Below are 18,627 nucleotides of genomic sequence, written 5' to 3' on the forward strand. Positions count from 1 at the left end.
CTCATTTGTCCAGATTAAGACTTAAATTCTTTCTAGCTTCTGCATTCCAGCACATAGATAAACACTCTGTAACTGTTGTATGATATTTTCCTCTAAATATATACTTTGACATAACTTCCTGCGTTAGAGTGAATTTTTTGTTTGCCTGTGTCCCACTTACCAGACAATCTCTGCATCATCCACAAATGTTCAACAGCCATTTATGACTACTGCCAAATCATTGATTAAAAAATCTGATTACCATCTATATCCCAAAGGAGCTCCACTAGGCCAATGTCTGGGATATAACAATGAAGTTGAGAATTTCTTTAACTCCTCAAGTATTATCCTGCCTTCCTTCACAGTAAAACAAAAAAACAAAAAAAAAAATCACAAAAAAAATCACCAAAACTTACCTCAAAGGAATATTCAACATTTCTTTCATTCTTCTTGTGTGCCAGTCCCTTTAATTCCACTTTTTCAACACTCACTATGAAAAAGCAAAGAGATAAGAAGAATGAGGAGGATATTCTTGAACGCATGCAGAAGTGATGACTCTTTAGGAGTGCCAGGACTCGTTTTGAGAGCGTCCAACGACTTACAACGGTGCTTCAGGTGCACAGCTCGGGCTGGCCTCGCTTGGCAGACGGGAAGGTTGGTACCACTGCCCCGTGGTGCTTTCGATTCTAACCTCAGCAGGGCTTCGTTTCAACCAGTATCCAAACAATACACTAAATGCAAAGTTCTTTATTTCCTCATGGCCTTATCATACCACTCATTGGTGTAATAACAGAACGCTACACAAACATGCATGGATTTATCTCAGTAACATGAAGTAGCAAACACCACCCACCCGAAGGAAAACTGGCGGACAGAGAAACGAAGACAGGCAAAAGTCTCCGTGTTTTCAGGGGCTGATTTTGCAGGGAGTTTAGTGTGTTTTTACTACAGTGTTGACACCACAGCTCCTCCTTGACTACAGTTTCATGGAAAATTTCAGCCTCAATTACTGCAATTTGAGTAAGTTGTAAGTAAAAACAGGATCTTACTGTGGAAAGGGTTGAATAACAGTACAGGTCACTGCTTCCATCTCTACATATGATATGCAGCCTTTAAAGACACGATCTTATGCATCAGATATTTGATACGCTAAATTCTTGGAGACTCTCATTTCCCAATACACACAGATCAGAAATTCCACCATGCTAAACTTTATGGAGATTATTTTACTGACTTTCTATTTCTCTTGCAAATTTCTCCTGCCTTTTGACTGCACACATGGGGATACACACACAGAAAATTTTTCTTATAAAAGCCAATTTACATTAGCTTAAAAATTAAAAAGCAATTATACTAAAATAAAGTCACTAGAATTTTACCTCCAAGCAGCAGGTGCTTGAAGGGATGCATGCTGTGTATACCGTGTTTTCACTTAGTGGTTTTAACAATCAAAACCCAGAGCCCTACCATTTTGTTTCTGACAAACCACCATTTACAAGATGTTTACCTGCTTTCAAGACTATTTGTACACTAAGACTCAAGCCGATGTTCCTCACATCTAACTTCCTCATAACATAACTGCATGACAAAAGAGTTGCAGTGCAAAGTCACAGCGACAGCATTACAACAGGCAACCTATTTCATCAGCAGCCGCGCATCTCCCTACTCCCCACAGCGAGACTTCAGCCAAAGCCGCCCTATTGTCTGTCTGGAGCTTGATTTTCCTCTACCTTAAAACAATCATGTCCTGAAGTCTTTATTGTGGCCATTTAAAATGTTTTGTTGTGTCCTGTTCACTTAAAAATGTTACAACCTAGGTCTTGGCTGTTTTAAAGACCTCCTCTGAGTCTTATTTATTTGCAGTTGAAATTTTTAGAACTGGCAAGTTTTAAATAGATCTACAGGTGTTCGTGTCTGTCTTTAAAATACAGAATTAACATTCCTTTTATGATCATCTCAACCATTCCTTCTCCAGGTAATTCCCAACTACAACAACATAGATCCTTGAGTTTCTGAATAATGTCAATTCATTCCTTACTACATTCTCCTGTATATTATGCTTTTTGTAGACTTGCTCCTTGAAAAGTTTTCAGTGGATTCCTCTCACGCTTCTGAAATGATTTTACAGTGCTACCGTGCTGCTACACTGCATGGTGAGCACCACAGGAATAAATCTTCTGCATGCCAGATATTGATGAGCTATCTAGACAGTATGTAGTAGCATGAAGATTTAAACATGCACATGGTTCAGAGGTCTTCTTGCCATTTTAAGAAAAATCTACCTCAGTATGCTTATTTAACAGAATTCAGGGCAACCTTAACTGTGATCACAGTTTAAAAACACTGAATATTGATTAGAATTATATGTACTTCAGAATTAGAAAGAGCTTGTAAAGCAGATATTGAGAGGGGGTATCACCATACTGTTGGTAAAACAGCTGAAGGATGAGCAAATTAACTTGTAGAAAGCCTAGCGTCAACTGCTGCAACATCTGTTTTTGGAGTAGGACAAAGAAAGCCAGAAAGACATAGCAAGTGTTACTCAGCATTTGTTGTTTATAGAAAATCCAGTATCACTTTACTGAAACTGTTCTCATCACTGGTATTTCTACAGTATTCAAATACTATCTATCTATTCATTATTCCTCTACAGTAATTCAAGCAAAATAGCATTACCTATCAACATAAAATAAAGCTATTTCCATTTTACTATGTGGGTTAATAACAAACTTTAAATTGCCTCGTGGATTTTGTTGTGCTGACAGTTACGTGACCTTTTCATGCTAAAGTTCTGGTCTGAACTTGTTCAGTTAATATAATCTGCTGCAGTGAATTTATCCCCTGGAAAATCATTGCAATTAGCAAAGTGAACCATTAGGTAGATATTTCTGCACTCACTGCAGTGATCCTAAACTGAATCTTGTAAGATTAGGTCTGTTCTAGAGTATGAAATATAGTTCACTGTGCAGCAGCAATATGCTTCTAGGGAAAACTGATTGGATAATTTCTAATGTTATACAAAGTGCTCCAGTAATTTTCTCCCCACTGGCTAATACTGTGAAAAGTATCATCTGTCTAAAAAATTCTAGAGTTCTTGATTAATTTGTCAAGTTGTATGTTTTTGTTATGTGGCCACTCACATATTCTCTGTATTATTTAACTTGTGGTTGGTTTTACTAAAAAGACTTTCCTAAATCTGCCATGAAGCTTAACTTTATTCAGAGCAATCAATCATACAAAACTCAGAAACAAAAAGGTGTCATCTACCAAGTAGGAGTGAGTGGATATTAAATCTGCTGTCTAACAAATTATGAAGTGAAAAAAAAAAGGTGTTTTTTTTTTTTTTTTTTTTTTTTTACTGTATTTACTCTCAAAAGCATGGGAAAGTGCTCAAAGACCTGACTCTACCCAATATCACTACAAATAAGTCCATGACCAGAAAAACCTTTGTACAGAATTAAGGACACATGATACTGTTGTCTTTTCAGGATGCTGAATTCAGCAAAACTCAAGCTTCCCAACTCAGGGGATTAAAAAAAAAATAATGTTTCTAATTCAAGAGGTAGCCAGAGCAAGTATATTTGCACTACTTTAAATCTGAGCTTTAGGTCTGGAACTAATCAATAGGAACTCATCCAGAGTTAACACTCTCCACGTTAGGCTTTGTTGTTGTGCATGGGGCAGGAACCGACCAGAGCAGCTTGGCAGGGTATCAGCCACGATACAAGATCTCAGACGTACCTTTCTGTCTGCTCCTCTCTCCCAGCACTTCCCTGTAAAATGATCCCAAAAAAGTGCTTGTGTGTGTATGCATACATGCCTCCCTCAGTGCTAGGCTTTCTGAGCTGCATTGGCAGAGGGGCACAGAAGACTTTTCCTCATGGAGATTTATCCCTAATTATCTGAGGAATTAAGGCAGATAAGCAAAACAGTCAGATGAAATCACAAATGAAATAAGTAGAGGAATATAAAGGAGGTTGGTAGAACTTCAGCGCTGTAGGAGAGGCTCCCGCAGAGGCTGTGGCACCCTCTGTTACAAGGGTCGTGTGGCACCATTCAGAAAAGGGCAGAGTACTGGGACATATCTGCACAGCCCTAAGTGTGCATTGACAGTTCCTAGGGATCAGATTTTTCAATAGCTGAACCTTTAGTCTTTTGCTGAACTCTACTTTGAAAGGGCAGCAGAGAGTACAAAAACATCCTCATTCACTCCCAGAGATCAAGTTTCCTAAGGTGGTTTGCTGTTCTTTATTACTACTTTATTTGCTGCTTTCTTTTAAACACAAAAGAGAAGCATTCTTCATGTAGTTTTCAATTGTACATTGAATTTTATCAAGTATGGAAGCTTGCATTTGAACTACTGCAGCACAGAGGCAGGGTCATCTTTCCTCCTTTCCAAACAGTGCTTCCCCCATCCCCGCCACTGCTCCAAGATGCCCAGGTAAAACAGATCCAGTGAGCTCGAAAACATTTTATTCAGTTCTGTTTTCCCATTCTAGCCAGGGATTTTTACCCATTTGGCTGATATTAGTGCATCTGTCATCTGATCAGTTGAGTGTTTCTGTGAAGGCACAGACAACTCCTTCCCTCTCCTCATGACCAGGTATTAAACCCTCTGGCTTTCTTGGTGCCAGCCACTGCCCAGCCTCTCCTCTGAAAGAGCAGGACTTTGGACCTCCTCCTCCCAAAATGTCAGCAGCTTCAGAAAGTGAAAGACCAAAGCAAACACTTTAGAATTAGCCACTCCTGGCAGGTCAAGGTCAGGGTAAAACATGCATGGTTGTGGGCATGAGCAGAAAACACATCATTTTTGGAAACCACCTTAATATCCCATTGTAGGTTGTGGTTTTTTCCAACTCCGTTTTTTCAGCTGCTGGATCAAGTCACTGTTAACAAGTAAAAGGACTAGATAGATCACACTGAGAATTGTGTTCCTCCTGAAAAAGTAAAAAAATTCAAGATAATCACAAGTGTTGAGCGAAGGCTAGTCCTTTCACATAATATCCAGTATTTCAGCACTAACACCAGCACTCTAGAATTAAATCGAAAACCCATTCCATCTTTCACCAGTTTTACTATGCATATCAGTATAATTTGTACCAGTATGTTTTTCCTACAATTTCATGAATAGCTTTACACAGTGGTGGGTTTTTTTAGCAGTTTTCTTTACCAAAAGAAAACATACCTGAAAGTAGAGCTTTTTTTGTATGACACTAGATGAAAACCACAGATAAGACTGCAAGCCAGGAGCAGGTCACGAGAGCTGAGCAATTGGGTTAAAGTGAATGACATTGAAACGATCAGGAAGAATTTACCACACAGTCAGAAAGAGTAATTTCTACTCCGTACCTAGCTAGTTGTTTTCTTTATTAAATCACTGCATGTAGGTCCAGTTTGTGTGGCATGTAGCACGGAAATACTGTTCTCCAGCATTCAGGTGATAAATTTTAAGTGTCATAAGTCTGGGTTGAACCTGTGCAGCTCTTGAGACATGGTACTTGACAAAAAAAATCAGAAATGCTACAATTCTTAAGCAGGAGAAAATCATAAGTAAAATCCTTTAGTTTGTGTTATACAGGAGGCCAAGTATATAATCCTAGTTGATGCTTCTGGATTTAAAGATTTATTAATTTTCATTCATGAAGTTGAGTCTTCATGGAAACAAGCATCCAAACACAAATACAGCAATTGAATTTTTGCTGAAAAGGTCTACCTAACAAAAGGGAACTAATAAAATACTTTCCACATCCTTGTTTACACAGAAGTGGTAACTGAAAATGCAACAGCAAGACTTTCACATGGCATCTCCTCTTGTTTTTCTAAAATAAATACTTCAAAAGCAGCATTACTCAATGACTGTTGTCCATTAGACATGGAAGGTAATCCCAAATGACTGCACAAAAACTGGAAACAAAAACCCACAAAGTCTCTCCACTCAACCCTCAAACCCACCAGCATTTATATTCCCATACATACAGGCAAAAGAGGGGGGAAACAGAAGAAACAGTTTAATTGCTAGTTTCAAAGCCTATTTATGGCAACAAAGAACATGAAAGGACAAAGTTTGGGGTGGGTTTTTTTTTTAAAAAAAAAACCAAACAAAAAGGTCAACTGATCAATTGAATTGAAGCTGAGAAACTGCTTACAAGTAGCAGCTTAAGAGGGACTTTTTTGCCTGTTTTTCAGAAAGTGGGAAGCTTTCTGATCTTTCTAAAGCTCTTCATCTACGCTATGATGGAGAATGAAAAAAAACCCTAAGACACACACTTCTTAGCAGCAAATAGATTGATCCTCTTCTGCCACAAACATACAAGATTAAGTTTTCTCATCAACTAAATTTATTTTATTCCCCAAGCCTCCTACTTCTCAAAACTTAAATTATTAATTAACTGGAATACTGGAGGCCTGAAGAAAACTTGCAGAAGCAAATATTAGGTTTTCAAAGCACATGCAGAAATGGTTGGCCAGAGTCTGTAACATGAGCAGATTAGTGAGAATTGACATCTAAATAACTCAGCACCAATCAGCATCTTTCAGGTTGCTGAGAACTTGGTGTTAATGATATGTCCCCAGACCTCAAATCACATCAGTCTCATGTTTATTTACTAAAACACCTTTCAACAAATCAGAGAACTACAATATTAGCTTGTAATAGTTTTGTCATTAAACCAAGAAAGAACTGGCACTGTTGGTCTGTCCCTGAGACTTCTTCAGAGGAAGATTTCACTGGAAGAGTGTCCCCAGAGCCCCACTTTGAACTTTCAAACTTGGACCTAACAGCTTCTGAATCACTAAATACTAAGAGGACAGCACTGAAACCATTCAACTTGAACTCTGCTCTACTCAACAACCAACAAAAGCACACCTTGGATTGTCCCATGACACATTAACTCAGACACAAACTATTCCTTTTAAGAGATACCCAATCTGCATCAAAATACTGATGGGCCAGAGTCCAAATAATGGAGTAACACGAGATGCTCTCTGGTACATAATGTTCATACTACAGAAACTGTGCTTCTGGGGAGGGAATGAACAGGAAAAGGCATGACATATAATATATTCTTAAAATGTAAGTGTATCAAACAATTAAAAAGTATTAGAGGTAAATTTAACTTAAGTGACAAGCATGTATCAATCAGCTATGAGCTTGTCTATCTACAGCTATACTACTAGAGGGGAAAAACTGCTTCCACACAAGAGCATTAAGAACTGTGTTTAGAATATTTCCTTAAAAGTGAGGAAAACAGGTAAGAAAATAAGTGTTGCTTTTTGAAAATGATCTTATTTCACTACTACTAGAAAAAAAGTCAAATATAGGAAAGGATGAAGCAATTCTCTGTACAGTTCACTACATTGAGTTGTCATGCAAGAATGACCTTTCCTTATTATATTGGTAGTGAAGAGAAATGACATCTCATTCTCAGAACTCTCCAGACACAGCAGGGTAATTTATTAAGACATTAACCTGTTTTCACGTAATACAGTGGTTATGGATTGTGAAAACATCATGTGAAGAGGCGTAATTGGGACACTTAAGTGATCCCAAAACCTTTATGCAAATATAAAGCTGCTGCTTGCTAAGAAATATTTAAATTGAACCGTAAGTTATATAGCATTTTCCTCCCCCTTCCAAAAGGGGGCAGAAAAATTGTGGTTGATGTGAAAGCACAGTAAGATCTTTACTTATTCTTCCCACATCAGGTAACTTCAGAATATTCCATGAAGCCTGGCCCACCCAGGAAATCAGAATGCATTCCAGGGAGAAGACTACTACATTTACAGTATCTTTGAAACTTATCAATGACCACAAATCATTAAAACACTCTTGAAAAGAAGTCACACATTCACTTGAGACTCCAAACAGAGCAGTCATTTTCTGATTACCAAATTCTTTAAACCAAGCATCCTGCAGGAAGTAATCCTGCCTGGCTAGCACAAATTCAGGAGACAGGACTAATTACCATCACAGCTTTCATTTAGAAAAAACAAAGGAGGGAAAATTTAGTAGAGGACAAAAAGGAGCCTCTAATTCTTGCCCATTCCTGTGACTGAAGCTGATGAAGCAGAGAGTCTGTCATAGTACATGACCCAGGAACTACTGGCTAGCAGTTACTGAGCACATCGTATCACTTGCTGCTCCCTGCATTTCCACTTTTTGGCCTTTACTTCTCTTAAGATTAACAGTTTGTGGTTTCTTAAAAGTCTAAAAGTCAATGCTAAGTTGATTATCTTCTCTTCATAAGGCAGATGGTTTTGTGGAGAAAAAGGGAGAAAACAGAACTCAAGTTTAAGGTATGCTGGACTTGTCAGGACCCAGTTCAGCCTCATAACAGGGTCCACTGTCTGGTTTTCTGCTGGTATCTCTGAAGGCTGAAAGTAGAAGAGCAGACAGCAGCTTTCCCATAGTGTCTGCTTAAAAAGGAAAAAGATAGGAAAAAACTCGTAACCAAACAGTGCAGTTTTACTGGTTAGCAAGAAAGTCTTCTGGCTGGCTGCTGCCTCCACAAAAACACACAGGGAGGCATTGGAAATTAAAGCTTCATGGATATAATGAAAAATTTCTCTTCGCAGCGACATTGGCAGAAGAAATGCTCTTAGAACTATTATTTTCTTTGTAAGAAATAAGGGTTCTTCCAATTTAGAGAATATTTAAGATCAAAACCAACACAATACTTACAACATGAGTTGAAGCGACAAGTTAATTCTACTTTAATTTAAAAGACTGAAGACTATGAATTGCAGTATTCCACGGGAAATAATTACAGAGCTTTTTTTCAAAATCAAGGACATTAGCTTACTTTTGGCAGCATACAGGAAGCAATAATATGCTGGGATTGTATCGCTTGCCTCCAATCAAACTAGTAGTTTTCATGTTCCAGCTCTTTCCTCAGTTCGGCTTATTTAACTTGCCAACTAAGTGACCTTCTTATGTTTCTCCAAAAGAGACAGATATTAAAAAAAGTCTGTATATCTTAGCTTTTAAGGTTTTAATTGAATTCATACACTGTTTTGAGTAATACTGAATGATACTGTCAGCACTTTAGCCAACCACAAAAGCCAATCAACCTAAAGAATGGTTTCGCAACTTCATTGGATTCAAAAGCTTAAATAAAACAAAAAAGCTGTCTGCACTGAAGGCTGGAGTAGACTCCCATCTGGACACGAAAATGTAGAACCCAGAAGAATCAGACAACTGCTTTCAAAATCAAGACAGAGCTTCAAACACTAATTTGAAGGTTTTTCTTACCAAGTACTTCAGGCCAAGAGTACTAGCTTTTGCATTACTGCTGCTAAACCGCCTGCCATCGCCACTGAATAGACAACTGCCTTACAAGTTGCCTTTTTTCTTTTCTAACGCCAGAAAAAGCTTTTACAGAATAAATTATCCAGAAAGGGCTGCTGTATTGGACATATTTGTATAACAGCTCCACTGCCTTACTAAATCTGAGCACCAACACATGTCACTAAACAGGTGCTGTGCCTTGAAACATATACTTACCAAGGATATGCTGTTGAAATATATATAATAATGCTCTGGGCAGAAAGAGAGCTATGATACAGAGCCAAGAAAGGCTGCAAGAGTTTGACATTAGTTAAGGACAACTGAGCAACATGTAAAACATATTCCTTAATTCAGGTAGCTCTAATCAAGCGAAAATGTATCTCTTTATAATGTCAGGCAGAACACATCCAAAAAGGAATCTTTAACTATGTTTTTTAATACCATAGAAACACTTGGGCATTTTCAAGCATGACTTTAGGTAAACACTTGCAACACTGAAGGCTTAAAGGTATCCTACAACAAATTCAGACGCTAGTCACAGTATTTGAGATTAAGCATGTGCTCAGATTTTGTTGCTTGGGGGCTGGGGGACTACTTGTTTTTTGAAGGACTTCAGAATTTAATTTGTAAAATATATATACTGCCTAATTCCCCAAGCTGGCTAATTCTACATGTAAGTGCAGCTAATTAACTATTTTCATACAACTGAGAAAAGCATGTGCAAGTCATGAATGCAGCTGTGTGCTTAATTTGCTTAGAAATCCGGCCTAATGACTCATCTTCCCTCTCCGATTTAACTGGAGTAGACTCCTCGGAGGAACGCACAGCTTATTTTGAAAAGTGCTGCTGCAAAAGTGACCATAAGCCCAAACGCTCAGTTTGAAGGCAGCTTCAGTAACCACTAACATACATTCTTGTATAGGCAATTAAAATAAGCAGGCCATCTCTAATTACACAGCCCATGCTAGTAAAAATATCTCTGCAATCAAGAGATGTTCAACTTTGTATATAAATACTTTTACTTACTGGGTAAGTAACATGCAGTTGTATATTTAGTCTAGTTTTATCTCATCAAGCAATTATTTTATTTACTGTTCTTAGATCACTTTTGAACAAAATATTGGCTTTCTTATTTTTAAGAGAAGGTTATCTCATCCTAGAGAAGCCTTATGATTCCCTAGAAAGATTTTCTCTGGCACGTAATTCACTGAACCCCCACAAACCCAAGGCAAGCCAGATGATTAGTTCTAGTCTGAATGCTATATTCACCTACAAAACTAAAAATGCAAAGTCAGTTTTCCATGGAAAACACTCTTGGTAGTGTAGGCCCTTTCCTTAATCACAGTTTTTGTGCTAAAGTGTACCAAACCCCAGAAAAGCCAGGCTTCACTAAATCCCAATCACCAGAGGAAACAAACCCAATTCATCTGAAGCCTTTGAAGTTTGTAGGTCTGCATGGAACAGACACATACCCCGAGCTTATGAAGAGAACACAAACCTCGCCGATGCACCCTGAAAGGAAACCAGATGGGGAAAACATGACACATTCAGGTAGTCACCACAGCTGGGAATCTGAGCTGGCATTTGCTTTGAAGTTTTGAGCAATGTCCTAAATACAGATGGAGAAATCGAGTCTCCCACCAGCACACCAGACCCACCACTGAAATAATGCAAGATGCCACCTGAGTGCAGTTTGAACTAACAAACCAACCACCTTTTTTGGAGGGATGAGGAAAATGGGAACTGAGTTAAGGTTGCCTATTATCCATTAGTTTTCCTTCATCGCACAAGATTTTATTCATTTAAGTCTTCTAGGTCCCATTTAGATAATTATAATCTGGTGTTAGTCTTCATTAAAAAGACCCAGTCCCCACTGCTTAAAAACAATTACAGTTGTAAGCAATCACAATTGCATCCGATGAGGATTTGCCCAGCAACACTTTAAGCTTCAAAGTCACCAAGTCAGGACCTGAACGTTACATGTATGTCTATATTGATTATACATATTATATAAACGTATGTTTATATAATTTATTTTTTTCTACAGCACAGCCAAACACAGATTGTGGGCTGCAGCATGTAACCATATATCGGCACCGATGGACCCCTGTCAGTGCGATTATAGCACAGCAGCTGCTCAGCCAGCATGCCCTGGCTTGAAGGGCAATCTGGTGATAAAACACCAGAGCGCTGAGATCAGATGGCCGGCTGCTCCAACCTTGGCCGAAGGATTTCTTCAGCTACCTAAAGGTGTTGAGAGTTTCCAACTCCGAAGCAAAAATACAGCAGAAATGTGCATTTCAAACTCAAAGGCACACGAATGCATGCAGCTAGTCTCATGTGAAGGCCAGCTACTCCAGGCCAGCGTAGTTTAGTGCTCATGTAAATAAGCACGTGCTGTTTTCTGCATTTTTGAGAACAGTATCAGCATCTTGAAACTCATGACTAAGGCTGCAATAACAAGCAAGTATGAGCAGCAAGGACAAAGTAATTTTATACCACCTTCAGTTTTTTCTTCCCTGAAGAATTATAACATTAAAATCTTGTTAACAATGAAAAAAATATTCTGTTAGCATACGATGTAAAAAACAGCAGACTAAGGGACTAATCTAGACTAGGCAAAACCTTGAGTACATACAGTCTTGCCAAGAGCCACAAGTGCATTCAAGTGCTTAGTTCAGTGGGAAACAAATATCCCTCTGCACAACCACTTCTGTCAGGTTCTCCTTTTGTTAGCAATTATGTCCTTGTACATTTTCAGGTCTCTGGTCTCAGGCTTTAATATTCTTGTTCCCTTTTAGACTTTTGTATAAATCATTGTTCCTTCATTCTGGGTCCCAGACAAGATTTGACCAGTAATTCAAAGAGACAGAGAAAAGTTCTAATTTGGCATTTAAGCGTATTTTGAGACACCATACAACTATTAGACAACTGTTTCTGTAACACATCCATGAAGCAAATACAACAGGAAAGAGAAGACCTAAGCAGATTTTATTAGTATTTGCCAAGGCTGTGAGAATGCCCAGGAACTGAAGTAAAAAGAACAGAAACAAAACCAAACCCCATCCACTAAAAACCTCAAAGTCTTGAAGCTCTGAATCTCCTCACTTGCCACTAGATTCTTCAGCATGCAGCACAGAATGAAACAAAACACACTTCTAGCAAAACTAGAGTTTTAAGCCCTAGCTGCCCACCATCTTTTGCAATAACAGGATATCTAGCAAATCCCTGAACTATTTAATAACAGGCACAGGAAGGAACACAAACTTTGAGCTCCCCAGCCACTACTGCTTATTTCACCCCTACTGTTTTTGCAGACCGAGTTCACTTACTACACTCTTCCACAGGACTGTTTACAAGAAAACAAAGTCTGAATGCTTTGCAAATATGGTGGTCCAACTGCATCTCTGCTTGAATGATGCACATTGAATATTTCATCCACAGAAGTGGAAAACACAATAGAGATAATCTTCTAAGACACTGTTGTGTTTTATGCCATTTCCTTTCAGCTGTGTATATTAATGATGTAATTTTAGCAGGGCTACCCCTTTGAGTTACTGTTAAAAATAGCATCTGCACCATACACTGATGAAATGCATCCACTCCCGGCAGTGAAGTAATGCAGCAAGTCCACTGCTTTTTACCAGGGAGATAAAAGAACAAGTCAAAAAAGCAAATGAAACATTAACCTTTTAGCTTAGCATTTCTGTGCACCTGAGAAATAAAATTTAATTTAATCAAAACCATTGTTTTGCATAATTACAGCCTATGACTTTCCAGCGTAAAAGAGCAAGACAAAATGAAATTAGAAATGAAATCTGACAAAGCACCTCAACAATGCCAAAGATGACTATTTGGCTCCTCCTCTACTTGTGTGGCACACAGTAAGAGATACAGCATATGGATCAGAGCCACAATTCCTCTATTCCAGAAACACATCTGACTGCATGAGCATCAAATGTGTAAGTACAAGATATCCTACTATACAGAGGTCCGGGACAATATGACCCCTTAAAGTTCTCCCAATTTCCACTATCTGCAATCCCCAAATGAGATTTTATTCTCAATTTACTTCTTAGCATCAACCCACAAACGCTACATGCTTTCATTACCCATACAGCTGTCAAATCTCTTAATCCGGGTCTCAATATCTGGCTTGACTCTGGCATTTTTCAACAGATGCAGTTTATGAAAACTACATTAAACCCGCATTAAACAGAAGAATCCATCTTTTTTTAAACAACCCCAAATAAAATTTAACTGTTCTCATCTTCATTCTGTCTTCATTTTCATTCTATTTATAATGAACCCGTGTTACTAGCACCGTTTTCTGGTTTGGTTATTAGCAAAAGGAGATAGAAGTTAGTGAAGGCACATATAATTTAAGGAATAATATCTAACTATTTAAGCAAAACAAAGGGGAGGAACTTGCTTCTGCCTACAAGCGGTGTCTAAAGAACCTTTCTGACCACCACTTGGAAAAATCCCAAACATTTTGACATAAACCTGAGTTTTTTCTCAGAGAGGTGTACAAACATTAAGCCAGCCCTGATGTGAGGCAAGGACTACCCTATAACTCGATGGGTACGCCAGCAAGACTCTACTGTAAATCACAAGCGAGGCCATGTCTAGAACACAAGAACCAGTAGCTCTTGCACAGTGATCCTCAAAGGACACAAGGCACCAATTCCTTCTGAGTTTGAATCTGCAGTCTAAAAAAAAAAAAAAAATAAAAAAAAATCACCCACTGTCTTCCAAGCTGTGAATCAAGGCTGGCATCAGCTGGCAGTCAAAGTGCAAGAGAGCACTGTTTGAAAACCACAACCAATTTCCTCCCCTCTAACTGCACATCCTGCAGCAGTTAAGACTCATGAGTTACCATTTGCAAAAGGTCGCTCTCACTAGCATAAGTATTATTACATTTGTTGTTTCTTCTTTGCAGTCCATCTGTTCCCTTGTGCCAGATACTGAGTGTGAGAAATCATGAGCACTTCCATGGAAATAAAGTGGTGTGATTTACTAAATAAGGTCACTTCCAGATTAGAAAGAAGGGAAGCAAAGTAAAGAAATATTTGCTGTAGTAGAGGGGGAAGCAAAGAAAATTGCTGGCAAAGTAAACAACTTCTTTTGTGACATGTTCTCATCCTTCCTCTCCGCCCACCTCCTCATTTTCAAACCAGACCAATATGACATGCCAGCGCTCAGTACTAAGGATAATGCATCTCCTCCTGTGACTTACCGCCCTACTTGAAACCAGAATTTATTGTTTCCAATTCCCAATATCACCACTTTCTCTAACGTTATCACAAGCCCTGCAATGTCTGGTATCTTTTCCCTACTGTAGTCTGATTTTTTTGAAATTGCCAGCCTTCCATGTCTGCAGAGAAGAGCCCCAATGCGAGAATCCTAATGCTGACATCAAAAGTCAAAAACGAAACCTAAGATTTACTTTAAGTTCTCATGAATTTTCAGATCTGGACCCCAAAATCTGTGAGGGATGACAACATTTCTGACTTGTACGTGCAACTACCTGTAAAAACTCCAGCTACCTATTGATAAAATTGTTGTACTTTAAGCCTACTACCCTCAGGGGGCCACCTTTTGGAGAAAAGAATTAATCTAAATGTAAAGGTATATGAAATGAAAAATGTGCTTTGCAAAATGGGGGATTTAACAATAAACTGATACCAGCTAATAACTAACCAGCTATAAAAGCTTCTTAAGCATGCCATACACAAGAAAATTGCCATTTAGTCATTAGTATGCTTGTGACAGTATGAAAAAAAAGGGCAAGGACATTATGGTTTTCTAGGAATATATGTGAATCACTCCTATTTTCTTCTTTAAAGTGGTATTTTTTTGTCCAATTTAGTTTAGGGGAAATGTAAGCCTAGATAGGATAAGCAGGCCATTTATTTTAAATTCTTGTATGCCTCTGTTTAACATGGCAGTGAAATGGGTTATTTCAAAACCAACATTTCCAGATGTTAGAGTGTTAAATTCTACAGAGAAGCAATGAAGCTGAGCATTTCTGAACATTTCACACATCCCTTAACCTTCAAGCAGCAGACACAGAAATGTCCAGTCCTAGTGAGCTACTTGCCATCAGGTTGCAGCAGGAATTGCAGGAGACAAGAATCAGCAGTTAACATTCACCTTCATTTCTTCTTGAGGTCCTGCATGTTTTCTATCCTTCAATGTTTTTAAGTTTTAAATTTCCTCTCCTCCCACCCCCCTACCTTTATAAATGACTTTCAGTATAAATGCAGATTTAAACATCAGTTCCACCAAGATGTATACCAGGTGAAGTTTTCACAACTCATTCTATTCTGACTCTGGTACATTTTTTTGCATTAAGCCATTACCTAAAGATTTGAGAAAAACTAGTTTTGCTCATTTAATGCAATTTTAATTAAAAGCTCAAGTTGCTTATGTTGTTTCATTACTGGTAGGAGGTCATGCTATTGCTTCCATAGCTGTTGAGGTAATGGCTATTAATTTCATCTGCATTACCAACTAATGTGCCATAGCAGGCACTTCCAGGACTTCACAGACATGAACTGGCAATATAAGAGAGTCCTTCTAGGAAAGTACATGCCTAAGTGTTCCCTCCTGGGCTTCTGAAGACCCATGAAAAAAAGCAAATAATATTAAATATGAGTTTTTCATCTCACATTAGATATTGACAACTACACTGTCATTATCTAAGATCAGGAATCTGCCTGAGGAATGCATTACAGTGAGGTAAACTCCTTGGCATGGCTGAATTTACCAGCACACAATTCTTAGAATTTTTATTTTTCAGAGTAGCTTGATTCTAATTCATTATAAACAGAAGTACCATCCAACTCCCACTAAAGCCAAACTGAACGGGCTTCAGAGTACTCAAAATCTAGTGCTGCACTGTCAAACCTTACTTTAGCAGAAAGCTGGTCATTTTCTGATGTTTAAGATCATATTGCCCAGTACACATTCAGAACAAGTCTTTATATAACATAAGAATAAATAAAAGCAAGATGAATTACTAGGGAGCAAAATGAAGCCTTAATTTCCCATGGACCTATGTTGTATGTCTCCTCTCTTCTGCAGACTCCAGCTCCACGTCCCCTACGACAGACCTATAACAATACTGCTTTCCATATCTACCATGTCTACCTTAAATTCTTCCAAATTTTCCATATATTCCCTAAACATACACACATAACTAGCTACCTTCCTTCCCCAGGCACACTTATCATTGCAAGACACCTGCCTCTCTTGCACACCCATTTACTTCTGCAGGATGCCAGTTCAGTCTTGCATCCCCTGCAGCGATGTGCTCTTGAACTGCCAGCTGGGAAACAATCAGCACATGTTGCCTCTAGTCCAGAAAAAACAATGAATGAGTAGCTGGGCAGACAAAACAGGGTAAGAGCTGAACTGTTCTTACCTCTCCTCTTGATGGAAGCATGAATGAGTCTCTTCTATCCAGACACTACTGTAAATAAAATCTCCAAATACCTCTGTCAAATTTGAATGAACTTCATCAACAGGCTCCACAATTAATAAGGTAGGGACTGACAGCTGTCTAAGCAGAGTGATTCCACCACCTTTATTAAGGAAAAACAAGCAAGAAGCCCAAACTAGACTGAAGAAAGAGAGCCACTCAGCAGATTCAAGATAATGCCTTTACATATATGCTTGATACAAGCATTATTTTAGGTGACTATGTGAACAAGGCATATGGTATATACACAATTAAAACTGCTCATAGGAAATCCACATTAGAGAGTCTCCTGTCATGAACTCACACAAGAGCCACGGGTCAATAAAGACAGCATGACTTTCCACTGAAGCCAACTCACTGCAGCTCTTGGCCAAGGGGTAGACCTTTTAGTCCTCACGTAAAGTGCCTGTGAACCACAAAGGGCTGCTCTCATGAAGGAATCTTGGCCGTGAATCACAAACATCAGTAAGAAGCACCTTTAAGTATGTGCCCAAAAAGGTTATGACAATTACTGCACAAGTAGGCAGATCAGAAGCCTACTCTTCATTGTTGGAAGAGTCCCCATGCTGCTCTGCCCTCCTCTCCCTTCGTATCTTGTCACAGCAAGCCCAGATCTCACCCGACAAGTCTTGTCGTGTGGAAAGGGAGGTAACAAGGATGACAAAGAAATACTGACTCCAGCCTCTAGAGAGTACAAAAGTTAACTTATTAACAGTTAACAGCAAAAATTTGCCAGAGTCCAAGTGCAGCCCCAGGACTGTGGAACTCCACTCCCTGCTCTGACACTGCCCAAGGGTGAGCTACTTAACCTGGCCCCTGGCTTTGGGGACAGAAAATGGTCTTCTATGCCTGCCTATGTAAGCACAGAGCACAGCTGCACAGTTAGTAAAACTTGAGATGAAATGCAATGTTTTTGAGGGTTTTTTTAAACTAAATAAAAACCCTCATGAGTATTGCCTTTATTGGAAAGTCAAACCTCCAACCTTAACTGAACTCCAACTTCAACTACTGAAGACCAAGCCACGCAATTTATGCAACAACATACAGGCTTCAAGAAATTTCTTCATGTACAATAATCTTTTAGTACAGGGGAAAATATGCAACATCAAAACATTTTTTTTCTTTAAAGTACACTAATCCTTGGATTTGATTGCTAGAATTAACTCTAAATACTTGGTACTCAAAACAACTAGTATATTAGAGACAGCCAGGAATGTAATGCCTTGTGTGTGATCTAACAACCTAACACTGCTGAAGTTTAGAAGCAGAGTTCTACTTCAGCGATAAAATGAACAAAGACATATACAAACAGCTGAAAAATTATATACAGTTGGCAGAGGGAGATTTTTCCTGAAGGATTATCATAGCCTAAATATTTCTTTAAGCCCTACCCTAACAGTAGTTGACCCAATATTGTTTGAGATGATGTATTTACTTAAAAATAGAATAATCCAGCGCCATAACTGATGCAGAACAAGGCACTATAAATTCTGGACACTGAACCAAAAGGATTTCAGAGCTTTTTTTCCTCCCTCTGTATTTTCTCCCTGCCTTCAACAGGCTGAACAACTGGTGTCAAACATTTCAGAAAGAAAAGACTGTTGGCTGCCATTAACTAAGAGAGCTCCTGCAGTCTATTTTTTTTGTGGAAAAAGGATGAGTCAAGGAAGTGGGAGACAAAAAAAGGTGCGAGACCATACAAATACATTTTGCCAAGGAAAACAAGTTGGGTAGCAAAAATAGTGGTTAGAAGTTCTGGATAACTCACACCACACACTTTTGCTGACAATTGTAAAGAAACAATTTAGATACCAAAGCTTGCTGCACATAGCAATCAGCTTAACCTACCTGCAACTCATATCCTACCTGAGGTCAA

At 38.7% G+C, this 18,627-nt stretch overlaps 1 protein-coding gene across 1 annotated transcript in view; it reads right to left on the reverse strand.

Moving 5' to 3' along the window:
- The window catches only part of ZCCHC14 (zinc finger CCHC-type containing 14), a 55,385-nt gene that overhangs the window by 17,642 nt on the left and 19,116 nt on the right, over window positions 1-18,627 (reverse strand). Inside the window, exon 3 of the mRNA XM_074882133.1 lies at window positions 396-469. Within this exon, the coding sequence (XP_074738234.1) occupies window positions 396-469 (74 nt within the window). The remainder of the gene's footprint in view (window positions 1-395; window positions 470-18,627) is intronic.

Source organism: Strix uralensis, chromosome 12, assembly GCF_047716275.1.
Source record: "Strix uralensis isolate ZFMK-TIS-50842 chromosome 12, bStrUra1, whole genome shotgun sequence".
NCBI lineage: Eukaryota > Metazoa > Chordata > Aves > Strigiformes > Strigidae > Strix > Strix uralensis.